Raw genomic sequence first — 16537 nt, forward strand, 5'->3', positions numbered from 1 at the left:
CGATTGATACCATTGAAATCTAGCGAGTACAGGCTTACACACCCACCGCTCTTCTCTGACGCAATGTAAGGCACGGCAGTTTAGTGGCAGGCAATACGTGAAACGGCCAGGTGCACTTACACCGAAAATAAGATAAAAAGAAAAAAAAAAGCGTCAAAAAAATTCGAGTACTTTAAAACATACTGGCCACTATTTCAAGAAAAAAAAAAACGGTGAAGATTTCGCGCGAAAACATTGCTCTAGTGTCGAGTGTTTTCTTGTTTACATTCCGGTGCGTTATCTGAAAAATACCAAGTTTACAGAATTTAAGTATGCGTTGTCAGTATCAAATGATTTCAGTTCGTGACTAATTCTGATAACGTTCAGCCGTCTCGTAACTGTAACGGTTATTTTGAAGTTTAATTTAAAAATTAAATCGAAATAGCAGTTTTTGTGTTTGTGTAATTTTTAAGTGAAGTGATTCAAAATTGCGATTTTCAAGATCTTTCACCGGCGATCCGGAGAGGTTTGTGTTTTCTGATACATCTCCAATGCTTGTTTTTTGATATTGTAATGTGTATTCTTTACATAAAGCCTTGACTTTTATTAGTTTTAATGTACCTATTTACGTAAGAATCATTCAAGATATTTTTAAAGATATGATGATTACAACGGTACATACTCTTACGTAGATAAGTACAACTGGAACTAGCGTATTCTTCGTTGACTGCTCGTTTACTATACCTTAAAGAGCAAAGTACTCGTCTATTATTATTTTTTTATTTAAGAAGGTCAATTCGGTGGCAGGAATATCTTCATGATGGTATGCCTTTAAAAACGAAGCTCGATCCTACATCATAAAAAGTTTCTACACCAAAAGGTTCAAATGTACAGGAATATCAAGTAAATATAATAATAAAATGTATGTAATTTTATGTCATCATTATCGTAAAAATTATGTTACTGACCTTCTACACACTTCCAAAGTAAAAACAAAAATTCTTGCAGTTTGTTTTCGCTACTAATTAGAAATTTAAAATTGTTAACAATACAATGTTGCAATTTAAAACATCCATGACCTCGTGTAAAAATTGTTTTATTTTAAATGCAGAAGTTTCCTTAATGCTAATTGATATCTATATTTTTTTACATTGCAATATTTGATTTGCGTTTTTCAAAATTAAATTTTGACGAGAAATCCGGTTCTCATTACAAGTCTTCATCCTCCTGGCCTTAGTCCCGGTTTCGTTCTCCTGGAGGAGCCCAGGTTTCTGTGACCACCCTCGGATAGAGTTAAGTCTGGTTTTACACGTAACGACTCCCGTTTAATCTACACAATCTTTGCCGGGAATCTAATTCATATTGGATTATGGTTTGGAGTCGCTCCATTTTTAGCTTTGAATGTAAACTCCTTTTTCTTCGAGAAAACAATGACTATCTTACTGCCTATCAACTACTAGGTACTTACTACCTCAGTGCTACTAATCCATATATTTAGATATAATAAAATTAACCTATAAGTTCTATTTATAAATAATACATGTATCTATTAAAAGCGCACATGTAACGTACCTTTATTTTATTTCGGACGTTTCGAATCATTGTATTTGTAATTAAACTGTGATTTATAAATAGAAGGTACGATACAACGCCAAAGTTTAAAATCAGTTAGGTACTTAGTATGTGACCGATGTCTGTACTTAAAGATATTAGCAAAAATGCATAAGAAGCCAAAAATGTGATGTTTAAAATTGAATGCGGTTTTCTCAGGTGTATACAATTTTTCCCCCCCGCCTACAGGAGGGGGCAATACAGGGGGTAAGATTTGTTGTATTGATACTGTCAGTGAATTTATACGGCAAAAGCAATCGCGGGCAACGGCTAGTTTTGAAATGTATTTTTTAACTAAAAAGCGTAGTTATCACCTGATTTATTTAAGGACAGAAGATCACCTTTATTTAAGTACCTACCTAAAGAAATGAACTATACGTTAGTGCAACCAATTCAAAATATGTAAATATGGTGCCATATGGCGGCCATTAATCTCCGGTGGACAGGTGAAATATCCCGTGGGCCCGGTTTCTCCGCTATTTATACATTTTGCAACTGTTTGGGAGCAGACTTAGCAGAACTTTTAAAGGTCGAAGTCCTATTTATGATGCACATTACCACGTCCTTATTCGTTACGGGGTAAACAGTGTCAACAATTTCGTAAAAGACTACGTTAAGCTGTATGGCTATGATGGAATTGAGATGTAAATAATGCCAGGTTGCTAACTCATCGCCTATTTATGATGTATCAAAAATAAAAGTAGGTATTTTAGTATTGCGGTAAGAGCATAAAGTAACTATGGTCCTTTACTTAGTTGCCAACAAAATCTTAAGAATATGAATATGTTTTATCTCACATACCCGTATCTCGTCCTTTAGATTTTCCTTTTCAATAGTCTTAACGGGGTAGTCGGAGCCAATTTTTACAAGCCCATAAATCTATTTTGAACTGGATGGCTTAATGATGGCGTTCAGATTCAGATAAAAGGATAATGGGCGCAATAAGAGAAGCAGCCGGTAAACAATATTTCTTCTTTTCTTCTTGAAATTTTAATTAAGAGCCTGAAGAAACTTTTCACTTTTCATCCCGGTAAAAACTAAAGTGTCCGTGGAATCTGCATTCTTTTGTATGGTGCGCAAAATTCGCGAGGGCAAAGCTGCGGCTAAAAGCTAGTAAGACAAAGGTAGGTACATGTTTCATAAACGTTCGTGAATCGACTCCCATCCCCTTATCAAACTTTTATACTTTTTATGTCTAAGTTTCCTATTTTTTTAGATTAACCGCTGATTAAAAAAGCTCTCTGCCTCTTGCAAGGTAAGACTTATCAACATTCGTGAATGACCCCCAAGAACCAAATTTTTTTTTATAAATTTAATCAACAAACAAGTTGACGTCTTGTCGTTTAAACAAGGGGTCATGTTTATTTGCTGGCGCCTGTACGTTAAGTTTCTTTCTTTTAACGACATTATTCCCGCGTAGGCCTTAGACACCGATCAGATGGAAATAAAATAAAAGATTTATATCCAATTGCTTCATTAACTTATCCCGTTTTGGCAGAACATTATTGGCTATAATAGTAACTTGTATAATTTAATCTGTTCACGGCAATAGCACTTGCGTCATTTACAAATATTCCATGTTTTACCGGATAAGCCTGCGATTCGCTTTTGCAAATAATTCGGCCGTGAAAATTATTTTCCTTATAGGTAATATGTAACAATATAAATAAGTATCAATTCCCAAAGAGAGTAACTAACAATTAGTAGGTACTTAATCGAAAATGGTTTATATATAACTTAAAAAAGATTAACTATAACTTAAAATCTTTATATATTTATTTACTACTTAGAAATTAATCTTACAAATCTTATTATTTTTTTTAATAACTACGCCATTTACTAAAATAAAATACTTAAATTATTTGTTATCATTTCTGCCAGCGGAATAAAATGCAAGAATAAAAATGTGTTATGCATATATTCAAAGCCTACCGCGGCTTCCTTGCGACCACGTACTAAGTAATGACTCTTTTCAGAGTTTTGAACATTAGTTTCATTGCTAGCTAGCAAGCCCATCGCCTAAAAGATTGATTGCCTTTACAACTTGCATGGGAAGAGAAGCAGGTGGCACACACTATGTTATGTTCTCTTCGACCGACCAGCTTTGAAGCTGACCTACCCAATCCAGGATCCTGGTGATACGCGCCAACCGAACTCCTCTGCAGAGAGGTGAGGGAAAACGGGTCTAACGGGCCAAGAGTATAAGGTACGCAATACAGGGAAAGGTGGTAACAATATGCATAGAATCGAACCAGCCCAAACGCTGAATAATTTCTACAAGGAATTAAGGAGAAAATATGACTCTAGTTTATCCGATCTTGTTCGGAAAGATACAACATTTCCGTTACATTTTGTATAAGTACTTCAGCAATAAAAAAAATGCAATGGAAATTTGCTACATTAGATTTAGATAATTTGATAGAATTGGTGAATTCCGTCGGATGCAGGTCGCCTCCAGCAGAGCGAGGTGGGAGTCCTATGTTCAGCAGTGACGGCTGAAATGATAATCAAGTTGAATATGGGTTTAAATGCGTAACTTACACACACACATCGACACCTCATTTCGTAGACAAATGAAAACGGGACAACCTTGCTCTAAATTGTATCTTATCTCGTAATGATAACATTTGACGACATTGAAAACATCCCATGGACGAGAGGCCCGAATGAGAATCCTTATCAATTACTGACGTAACATCTTTGAATTGGTTATAAATGCAGATATTTTTTTAAGAAAGTCCTTAAAACTACTAAATACTTAAAATAACGTCTACAGCTCCTACGGGATACGGGACAGTCTTGAAAAGACTGAAAGGTCCCGTTCAGCTGTAAGCTTAAAGCTTAATGATGGAATTGAGATTCAAATAGTTAAGTTTATAAGTCTTTTCCGTGATAATTTTTACATGGATACGCTTTGTATATCTCTGTATGTCTTATTTAAATACTTTTCTTATACGTCTATCCTTATCTTGTGGATTTCGATCTCATGGTGGCATAAACCTTTTTTATCGCGTAGATAGGGCATTTCATTCATTAGGTATTTACAATATAAAGGCGAAGTGTACGTCACTCATGCACAGAGTAATAAATTGCTGCTACAAATGACACTTTGCTCTGTTTTGTTAAATTTGAATATTAATGATGAAATGATTTCATAAGGGATCAATGACTGAATAATAAATGTTTTTGTTGCTATTTTTGACAAAGGGTGCAGTGTAGGCGGCCGTGGGCCAATTTATAAACTAAAGCGAACAAATATTTGTTACTTAAATTAGTTAAACAGTAACTTTGGGACCCTTGACGATGCGTGCCAATGGCAATTAACAATATTATTAATTAAATTAATTAATTTTATTATTTATTAATTTATTTACTTAATTAATTCAATATGTGAAACTTTGTTAGGATGCGTGTGTTTGTCACTCTTTCGCACAAAAAATACTGAACAAATTTTGCGAAAATTTAGCACATTACCTAAAATAAACATAAGATACTTTTCATCCCGAAATCCGACAGGAACGAAGCCCCGTGGCCCAGCTAGGCACAATACCTTTTATAAAAACGCTGATTCCTATGCCTTGCGAGAGTTATAAGCGAACTGTTGCAAAAAGCACACCTCCGAAAGATATCATAATGCTGTATTATTTGTTTGAGAGTAGACGCGATTGATATAAGTATGTACTAATCTCGGTATGCAATGGCCGGTTTACGGTGTCGCAGGTGCCATAAGGTCAGTCAATTTTCCAATTAATAAGTGAGGAAGAAATGCTATTACTATTTTGTCACTTTTTGATTCTGAATTTTATTCATTAAGCCTAACAGCTCAACGTGGCCTGCCAGTCTTTCAAGACTGTCCCGCAATTGATATAGATGTGATTATATGGATGAATGGATGTAATGGTAGAAGAAATGGACCTATCATAATACCTAGTTACGCGTGACAAAGGTAGAAGAGATACCTACGATTTGATGAAATCCATACATAAATACACATACAATCACGTCTTCATCCCTAAAACAGAATCAACAGTCTTGAAAACACTGCAAGGCTCTAGTTCAGCTGAATAGCTGAATGGTCATTGATGGAATTGAAATTCAAATAGTGACCAGGTTGGTCTTGCTAGCCCATCACCTAAAAGATAAAAATCCCAAGTTTATAAACCTGTTCCTTGGTTGAAATTGATTTTTTAATAAATTTATAAGTATTCAATAAGTAAGAGAATTCATTTTTATAAGTACCTATAGTTTAAAAAAGCAAGATTGAGACTTTTTGGTCAATTTATTCACTACATTTTTTTTTCACTAATCTGATGTTTTTGACTGCAAGGTGTCCAATGTGTTTATGACATAAGTTTACTATTTTCGCCTTTTGCCTACGAGAAGGTATATGTTTTAAAAATAACATAGTTAACTCCCACGTTAATCATTTACAATGTGGACGGGAGTGCGAAGGCGGAGAGAATATCAATTTGTTGTGGTGAATACAATTTTATTCATAAGAATAATACGTGTAGTATAAATGCATATTAAAGTGCTACTTACCCAAGAATGGTGCTGTAGCGGGAGCGAGGATTGATAACACCTAGCCTGGCGGAAGATCTTCCCTTTGGTGGCGGTCGAGTCGAATCATCGCTCATGGATTTAGAATGTATGCCGTGTGGTTCCCGGCACCAATACAAAAAAGAATAGAACCACTTCATCTCTTTCCCAAGGATGCCGTAAAAGGCGACTAAGGGATAGCCTTACAAACTTGGGATTCTTTTTTTAGGCGATGGGCTAGCAACCTGTCATTATTTGAATCATAATTCTATCATTAAGCCAAATAGCTCAACGTGGCCTATCAGTCTTTTCAAGACTGTTGGCTCTGTCTACCCCACAAGGGATGAAGACGTGACCATATATACCTATGTATGGAATTAGAATGTACTATGAGTACACCTACTAATTTCATAAGTTCTTACCATTAATAATTCTGTGCAGATGATAGTCATCTAGTGCAAGAGACAGCTTCCATGCTGGTCTGTTAGCGAAAAAAAAAACATAGTTCGAACAAGCTATTCTGTCACTTGTTCCCGTGCAGACTGTACAGGTCAATCAAGGGAAACGAGAAAAAAATTGAGATTCTTCTTTTGGGAATGCACTAGCAACCCGTCAAAAATTTGAGATTTTTCTTTTAGACTATGAACTAGCAACCGATCACTATTTGAATCTCAATATCATCATTTCATACAATCAGCGTTGGCTCTGTCTTCCCCGTAAAGATTACTACGTGACGTGTATAAGTATGTGCGGCATCTATGGTAAAAATGGTATGGTTTTATTTAAAAAAATATATAACACTTTATAAATATAGGACACTCTGAAAGATAATTTTGAATATACCTACTTGTATTAGAGATACTCCTTTTGATCAGTTAGCTCTGGTAATAATGTCACTTTCTAAATGCGTTAGTATGAAAAAATGACTTATAAAACAGCTTGTTACTTTATCGTGCTAATCAATTAAGATAATAAAGGTTTATTAGTGATAAGGAATAGAAGTGCATTCAGAATCAATCCTCACGGCGTCAGATATTAATCGAAAGAGTGTAGTGATTGTGATCTTGTAGATTTTGGAAAATGATTGGTATTGTAAGTACTAACATAGCATAGAGCATCTAGAAAGATATATTTTTTATTGGCATAGAAATTGTTTGAAATACAACAGCTTACTAATATTGAATGGGATTGTTCTTTGTGTTGATTTTTTATCATTGTAAGCTATTGACCAAGTGAGATTACCTACGTCTTATTTAAAAACACCAAATACCTAATTTAGTATTGTGATTGCTTTGAATATACATAAATACTTACATCGTATGCCAAACAGTTGAACGTGGCTTATCAGCCTTTTGAAATCTGCTGGTTCTGTCTACCCCGCAAGGGATATAGTTGATATAATATGTAGGTATGAATGTACTATTGCCAAATCATTTATAAACTAGGTAGGTATGTAGCTTGTTAATTTTTGTTTGCATTCAAGTCTTTCTGTAAATTTTGTGCTGCTTTACATAATCCGTTAGTTAACTAGTAGAAAAGCCACTTTTTAATAAACGGTTTTCTACTCATTTAATTAGGTAGTGTATTCAAAACAAAGCAACCAGATGTTCTTGAGCCCTAACATCCTCTGATTTGTAATGGTAGGACGATTGATAGGTACGATCTGCCCATAATGACTGAAACATTATTTTCAGAGGTTGCAAAACAGCTTTTTAAAGTGGCTTCATACTTATTCGAAATTCAAATATTTACATACATACATATACGTCACATATCACGCCTCTTTCCCGGAGGGGTAGGTAGATATATCAAAAATTTAGGCTACTTTTATAACGTTTAGTGCGAATATAAAAAATGATACAAAAAATTTGTTACATACGTTTTTTTCTTTGTTACAGATCGAGGAGGTTATGCAGCAGAAGGCACCAGTGGTGCCTTCCAATAATAAATACCAGTAAGTATGCATCAAAAATATAGCATAAAAAGTATTGAAAGTAAAACTATGCATACAAAAAATTTGGTACATACATGTGAGTAATAATTATTCTAAAACAGACACTTTGCGCCATCTATGAGAATAAACTAAAGTACTTTCAATTCTTGTAGAGGGCGCTTTGTGTTAGTAATTGAATGCTATTTTCGCTGTACTCGTCAACGGGGATATAGCTCAGTGGTAGAGCATTCGACTGCAGATCGAGAGGTCCCCGGTTCAAACCCGGGTGTCCCCTGGAACTAATTTTAATTTTTATTTCTCCTTTTTTTTTCAGGCAACTTTCTCTACCAACTACCCCAACAGTTCGAAGCAAAGGTTTCTCTGCGAATTTTTTTAAAGCTACATTTAGTTCCCGAAGCAAAGCGGTACCCACCGCCTCATCTGTTGACTACGTCGAGGAAACTACCAAGATAGGCAGCGCAGAGACTAAGCCTATTACTAGAAATAGACCACGGACAGGTACCTACCTATTTACACATTTTTTTACTCGTATAAAATAGAAAATGGCTAAAATTACTTATATAAAATTTAACTATCTCTACTACCCCAAGGTCCACACTTACTGAGGATCTGTGTGTAAATAAAATAAATAAAAATAAATATAAATCTATGTAAATAATGATTATAGGTACTTAATTTTATTTATTGGTAATTATACTTGTAACCATACGGCTTAAGTGCTGTTAGGTAGTACCTACTTAGGTACTAAATGAAAGTACCAGCCTACCTGATATTACCTACCTATATTACCTACATATGTATCTGGTAATAAAACTAAATATTTTATATTTGTTTCCTACTAGCTCCACAAGAATCGTCTACAAAAGTAAAGCTAAAACGGGCAGATCTTGCGAAGCCACCTGTCAAGCGACCTACGAAACTTGCACTTGACCCTAAACGTCCTGAGAGGGTCAAGTCATCAGCACCAGACCCAGGGGGATCCATAACTCCAGGAACTCCCAGACATGAACTGAAAACACAGAGCTCAGTCATACAAATTGTGAAAAAGTCCCACATTCTCAATCCATCGGATAGCCTGCTGCCGCCATCTTTAAAACCGAAAGTAGCCGAAAAAAACGTGAAATTGACGAAGAATATCAACAATAATGACGTTTGGACAAATGCAAATGATATCAAAACCTTCAGGAGACCAGCACCACCGACGCCGTTGAGGTGAGTCGTAAATTCTAGTTTTATTTTTCATATTTAAACTTGATGATGCACTGGTCGATATGTTTTTAAAGTTCCGCGCCAAATAAGATCATAATTTAAAAATGTTAATTCGTTTTCATTAAAATGAAAATGACTTTTTTAACACATGCATTTAAAGTTTATTTTTCAATACACACCATTGCCACACGTGATGAACACTTTTTGTTCACATATCTATCTCCTTTTATCACACTATCATTCCCAACAAGGTTCATGTTGCTGTTCTATTCGCTCACGTGGGATTTTTATCGTGGTATTATCCGTCTAAATAACGTGACTGGTTTTGAATTGACTGCTTTGGGCAACGTTATATCTCTTTTATTTGATATCGTATTAAAATGGAGCGGAAAAGGTGACATTCCATCTCGCTCCATCAAGTTTGAGAATGGCAATACGGCAACGCAAGCAAAGCAAGTTTGTTTGGTACCTTTGGCCGCGAACGTCCTGTCGGCCGGCGATTGGGCATCACTTTCTTTTTTTTCGAACTTTTTGTAACGAAACGAAATTTGTCAAGATTTTGATAGTGGTGTAATATTAATTTGTGCATTTTTGTGACGTGTATTATTCTGTTGATCGGAATTAGGTACTTGTGATTAGTAATACGTGCATTTACATAGCTCCCGCTATGCCAGATGTGTTAACCTAAGACAATTATTGTTCTTATTTACGAAGTGAGGGCGAGACATCGACCTATGAACGACTTGAAACACGAGATGTGAAAGTGTTAAAATTACACGTATTGTTCAGAGAATATTTAATTTCGGGCTAAACATTTTGAACGGGTTAATACCTATGCGCTTTCTATTTTGACAGACACACTGCACGGCTGTACAACTACATGAAGTTTTTCACAAAAAAGGGACTAAGCGTACCTGCGTGTTCTTGTCGTAATGTGACTGTCATTTACCTACTTTACCGCTTCATTACCTTAATTTCTAAACTTATTAACTTGGTTGTTTCACGAAGTGACCAAAGTACGTAGGTACCTTCTTACCTAACTACGCCAAACCTTATTGATGGAGGATATTCAGATATGTTAGAATTTGCATTTTACTCTTTGACTAGGGTGACCAAAAATTTTGTTGTCAATATTGTTATCTAAATTAATCCGTCTGTGCGGGCAAAGATAGTAGATATTTCCTACCTTCCTAAAAATATATCTACTAGTGAGTAGGTATATTTTTAGGATTTAGATACGTAATAACGCAAGTGACTATGTTAAGTAGGACCTTTCAAATTACCCAATCTCACAAAGAATTAAGTGAATCAAAGAACAACCTCATAATACAATAGATTTCGTCAAAGTGACCACAACTTATTGACATCAAACGAAGGTTACCTCAATAAATATAATAAATAATGACACATGCAACAAATTCAAGCGACATTAAATTTGTCATTGACCATGCCATTATTTACCCCCATAACATAACCGTAAAAGTGTTGTGCAACCGTTTTCGATCCTTGTTACTACCCACTCGCCCACAGCTACATACAATGTTCAATTTAAAAACAATTATTTTGATTACAGCTTAGTGTTACCTACTATGCCTTTTGACTCGCATGTTTGTATGACGTATGAAATTTTGAAAGTAAGCGACTCTAAGTAACATTTGCAAAGATTTATCTCGTTATATTAATAGAAAATCAATCATAATGATTGCTACATGATTAAGCTAATATTTATGAACATAGGTCGGAAATATAAATGCAGATTCATGAAGTGACACTAGGATTAGTGTCTCACACCTACATTAAATTAAACGTTTATAAAACGAACGGAGGAAAATTATGCATTTTTATTATCTCTAAAAATGTCAACATTGACCGATAACGTCAAGTCGAATTAAGATTTATTGAATGTGCAAATTTTAAGTACCTACCTACTTGAATTTATGTGCTATTAAATGATGATATACCTATTTAGAGAGCTATAACCAGTTCAAACGCGGACAGAAGAAAATGTGAAAACATTTTAAGTATTGCCATAAAATGGAAAGAATTAAAATTAATTCCATCCAATTTGAAAGATATCTTAGTGCATCACGTTTGGAAAAATCTTTACATTAAAAAATATCTTATCATGATACAGAACTTTGACAGTGAATTTCTAAAACAGTTTTATCTAATCATCTTTGATTGATGAAGCTGACCTTTCACGGCTTTCGCATCAGTGACCATATTTTGCATGCTCAATAAAATGTGTTTAAGGACTCTTCGCAGTAATGAACAGATTAAAAAACCTTTGATGCTTATCATGATAATGATATTACTGTGAGAATTTTCATGGAAATTAACCTATTGTATTTATACGGAAATAAAATAAGATGTTTTGTGATGGTGCCTAAAGCGGTGTTGCTGTAAACATTAAGATGGTTTTATTGAAATTATGGTAAAGCCCTTGTGATATAATATATCTAAGAAACTATGACTGTAGAAAACAATTAAGAAATAATTGGTGAATATTCAAGATGTCAGTAACATTCTGGTATGAATAAACAAAACTTGTAGAGAAGTAATGAAAGTGAATTTAAGTAAACAAAAGCATAATAACAAGGTTCTTTTATCACAATGAAACAAAAAATCCCTTGAGATCGATTTGTTACTAAAGACTGAGCCTTGAATTTCACAAAAGCGTAACTTCTTACAAAAGTATAATAATATAGACCTACAAGACAACAAAAATATAGATTTGGTAAATCTCAATGAAAAAGGAAGTCTGGTAGTTACACCATTTCGTTAGAAATGAATTGAGTTGGTCACACAATGTCGACATTTGATTTATGACTTTTAAAAATCTGTTTAATATATGTTGTTATGTGAAACATTAATGCGAATGTCATAGTGTTTAGTATTTTTGTAGTCGTAGAAATATTTTTTTTAATAATTGTAATAAAGGTGCCTGTTCGAAAATTCTACTTACTTCCCTAAAAATAATTGTCTTATTTGAACGCTTGGATACACTGTGTTAAAATGCCATGAAAAGTCGCCCCTTAGGAATAAAAAGGGGAGCAGTTCTAAAAATACTACGAGAATAGAATGCAATATGACCAAGAGAAAAAAGAGTACAGGATCTCGACAGAAACACTATTAATTGTATCTTCTTTGAGTTGTGAAATGAAAACGACCGGTTAACCTTGTTATTGTAAAATAACCACTTGCCTTGGGTGGCACTTGTGTAAATATATGTTATCAAATATCGCTTATTCGTCATGCGAGGGCTAGTGAATGCAAACAACACAAAAATATTACCCACGTCGTGGGGTTGCATAGTACCTACCTAATAGTTTATACAATAGTAATGAAAAATAAATCTTGGTGTTTCCTCCATTAGATTTAAAAAAAAAACGTTCATTAGGTTGTGCAGCTTATTCGGTTGGGTAAATTGGTTTATTGGTTTAAGTAAAAATATTTTCACAAATGTAACTGACAACCCTGAATTTGGCGCCAAAGCTTTTCTTATTTACAAACTTGGTTGACGCAGACTGGTGTTATTCATGCAGTCACACATGTGATTAATCAATTGGGTTTATGAATAATTTAAATAACAAATCGATCAACAGTAATGATAATTTATAAAAATGTGCAATAATTTGTAGACTTGAGAGTCTTAAATCCATTCAATTACTTTTTGTTGTAACTTTATGAAACAACTTTACATTTTCTTATAATTAACTTTACTAAAGTTTTTAATATTTCTAGTACATGTACAGAAATAAATCATGGAAATTGAGTGTGTAAAATTATATTTTATTATGAAAATGTATTCAGCCAGCTTCAGAAATTGTTACTCTAAACGCTTGCACTTGCACCTTAGTCTTATTTCTCCCTTCTCTCTGTGCGTTGGTATGTCTGCTTATAATTTTCCTATCTTATGGAACTATTTAAAATTAAATTTAATTGCAATTCCCTACTGGACTTCAGAATGAATTTCAGCTTCGGGCGCGAAAAATGTTTTTAATAATTTAAATAGAATATCCTTTTTACGAGATACGAGATTAGAAAAATATACAGCCAAAACCTACTTTAATTGAAAGAAAAACATAATGTATAAACCGATATACCCCGTTGTATAACATAGAGTCTCGTCAACGTCGTCTCCTCCCGGAAAAGAGCCTGGGGCACACCTACGACTACGCTTCTCGATTGAGTAAATCCAATAGAACAAAACAATATATTTAGATTTTGGGAAATCCAAAAGCAATCCAAATTTAGATATTCCATAATCGAAATTAATGCACATGATTTACATATAATACGGGTGCATTCAAATCATGTAATGAAATATGCAATATGAGATTGTAATATTGCATGCACCATTAGCACATAGTCTTACTCAACTTGCATAATATCAGATAAAGCTTATATGCTTAACTTCATTCATTTCATTGTAATCATAACACAACAAATCCACGTGACCCGTTTTTCCACTGTTTCTGATGAGTCTTAAAGTTCATATAATTTAGATTGTTTTTAAACAGTCGCGGTTTAGTAGTGATAAAATTGTTTTTACGTAAACTTTACCATACAATTAGAACACAAGATTATATCAAAGTAGGTTACAATGTTATAACTTAATTACGAATCTGTCTGTTCAAATTAAAAATAGTAACGAAGATAAGACAAACCGTTATTTTTAAATTTAACATCAAGTCGTTCTAAAAAAACTGATATCCTGACGGAATAATCCATGCTTTTAATTCTTAGACCTGTGTTATATATTGAGTGTTATTTCTAAGTTTTAGAACTGTCAAAGAGAGAAAGTAAATGCATCGACATAGCCTATTCAAATACGCCAGCATATGTTCCACATGACATACTAACATTTAGCGAGGCATTTGTCAATATAGGTATTTGTTTATTGTCATTGACACAGCGCTATTTATAGGAGAGCCTTTGGTTTGTTAAAAGCTTGAATAAGTATGAATGATAGATAGCCACGCAACAAGCATATTTTATGTAAAAAAAAAACCAAGGAAAGATAATTAAACTATGAACACTGAAATTAAAATAACTTATGAAAAAAAAGTTGTCATATTCTGTCCATTACCCATATTAAACATGGGCGCAAAAAATCCATAGAAATGTCCTCAAAATTAAGAAATTTAGGGTAGCCCTAAGCATAAGATGTCACTTTCCTATAATCGTATAAACTTTAAATAAATTAATATTTTATCATCAATTATTCTAAGGAGTGCAAGTTTGGTGTCCTTGCGATGTCTATCTGATTTTTACAGTCTTGTTAAAGCCATATGACCTAATACAGCCATCTTAATATCTAAATGGGCACTTTCCATACCTACTTACGTCGCCATCTTGCAGGCTTGCCGCCATAAAAAATACAGTAGCATTGGTCTTTTGATTGATTCGGTCCGATAGATCGGCTAAGTGCCGATTCCGGACGATCGGCTGCCGCGGGGTGAACGGCCAGCCGTGGCCGCGGCCCACGGAGGTCGCCGATGTTGCACAGATTATACCTATATTTACATTCCTAGAATACGCAACTCACTTTTCCTGTTTTGGCTATTGAGGAAAGACCAATCATACCAAGCCAATTTGTCTCGCTTGAGACCTCTCCGGGAGAGATTTGGCAGGAGGAGGAGGATTCGCATATGACCGTGATGATTTGAGCATAGAATACAAAGTATAGTTGTAATTTCTTTATTCTGTGATCGAAAAGTAGAAAGGTCAGGTAGGAAGACCTTATCTAGAGAAATTAATAAGAGATTACATCAAAGATTGCTAAATTGGTTCAGCTGGTTCAAAATAACTGCCCTATCGAATTCATTTAAACATATCTTTCAGGCGACCTAATTAATTAGCGGAACGGTGGAGCAAGAATTCGAAGAAGATCCCACGCTACGTCATCTTTGTCCAATAAAATAACCTACAAAGCCATTAAGGCTATGAAATCGGAATTAAACCTTTTTTTTAAGTTGATTGTAAAAAAAGCAGTTGGCCAGTGACAACCAATTTTTGTTTTGCGCATACATTTATTTTTATCGATCGTCATTATCAAATCTGTAAAAAGTCGCTGATGTCATATCTTGCAGCAGATAACATGATACCTATGTTATGTATGTATCTCACTGCATTGAAAAGATTTATATATTTTTGGATTTACACATTATTTTTCTCAGATAGGCATCGGCATTATGTAGTTACCTACCACACATTTCTATCTCACAACAAAAATGAAAAAATCATAGCCTCTGATAAAGCTATATCAGTAGTGAAGAATGTGAGACATGATGCTTTAAAAAAAATTATCATCCACGAATTAAATTAAATAAAAATAGTTTATTACAAGATTTTACCTTTAATCCGTTAGAAGTTAGTAAGAAATTAAGAACGTCGAACGTTAAAATAATTCAACAGCTTAAAATCCCGATTTTTATTACTCTTTTCTCTCTTCTGGTTGAAGTAAATTTAGTAATAAGTCGCTATTCTTTTCGAATCACATTCCTCCCGAGTTTACGTGGACACCCTGTCCTGCTTGGTGCAGCCTTAATTTGGTCCGTTCATATCATCGGGGATACCTTTAAATTTTTGCCTGCACAACTAAATCCCCAATGGAGCCACTTTTGCGCCGTGAAATGTACTTCATCAAAGAAAGTTAATTCGATAAGTTACGAAAAATAGGCTATTTGACTGTATTAAAAATATACATTTCTTTTATGTCATCAGTCATAATATTATTTTTTTGGAGCGATTTGTAATAACGCGAGATAAAAATATTGCATTATTTAAACAAAATCCGTCTCAGAAAATTAGGTTTTTATATGCAGCTGTCACGTGACTAAAAACGATGGCTATTTCTATTATGACGTCAATTATCCATAAACAGACTGTGGATCGTACCGTTCCTTAGTGTTCGCTATTATTTTTCAAGATTTTATAAGTGTTTGATCGCTCAGGATTACTCAGATAACATAGGTATTTAATAATGGTAACCAATTCCGCGAAAGCTGACAGTCGAAACCTACCAAAAGTGGACGCAATAATGGTTGGAAGAAGTAATCTGGATTGTCTTCTTCAAAGACAATCCAGATTTCTATGCTGCCGAACTGAGGAATGTGAAAACATCAATGTAAGTATATCTTGGTAACCACTGATCTTAGATCATGATCTGAAACCACTTCTTGCGAATATTCAAATCCATCGGCATAGAAAAAAACAGTTTCGTAGGAGATTTTATTGTTG

The 16537-nt window shown here is 34.3% G+C and overlaps 1 protein-coding gene, 1 long non-coding RNA gene and 1 other non-coding gene across 15 annotated transcripts in view; 2 read left to right on the top strand and 1 right to left on the bottom strand.

The window, feature by feature from the left end:
- Positions 1-332: 332 nt before the first annotated feature.
- The window catches only part of LOC106129960 (uncharacterized), a 46012-nt gene continuing 29807 nt past the window's right edge, over positions 333-16537 (top strand). For 7 of the 13 annotated variants that reach the window (XR_009657333.1, XR_009657341.1, XR_009657334.1 and 4 more), the window contains exons 1-4: positions 7122-7221; positions 8028-8083; positions 8397-8581; positions 8926-9295. Coding sequence is in view for 4 of the 13 variants with exons in the window: in XM_060950721.1 (XP_060806704.1) it covers positions 7210-7221; positions 8028-8083; positions 8397-8581; positions 8926-9295 (623 nt within the window). In the remaining 9 variants the exon portion in view is untranslated. Of the gene's footprint in view, positions 506-7121; positions 7222-8027; positions 8084-8396; positions 8582-8925; positions 9296-9736; positions 9918-16537 lie in introns of those variants that run through there. The other 6 variants (XR_009657336.1, XR_009657340.1, XR_009657337.1 and 3 more) reach the window with 4 other exon arrangements.
- LOC132903181 (uncharacterized) lies at positions 4020-7099 on the bottom strand. The gene is made up of 3 exons (XR_009657342.1): positions 6977-7099; positions 6552-6610; positions 4020-4085 (listed from the first exon to the last, which is right to left on the bottom strand). It is a non-coding gene; the product is annotated as an uncharacterized LOC132903181 (long non-coding RNA).
- On the top strand, positions 8286-8357 carry Trnac-gca (transfer RNA cysteine (anticodon GCA)). Its single transcript has one exon. It is a non-coding gene; the product is annotated as a tRNA-Cys (tRNA).

The sequence above is a fragment of the Amyelois transitella genome, chromosome 22 (genome assembly GCF_032362555.1).
Source record: "Amyelois transitella isolate CPQ chromosome 22, ilAmyTran1.1, whole genome shotgun sequence".
NCBI lineage: Eukaryota > Metazoa > Arthropoda > Insecta > Lepidoptera > Pyralidae > Amyelois > Amyelois transitella.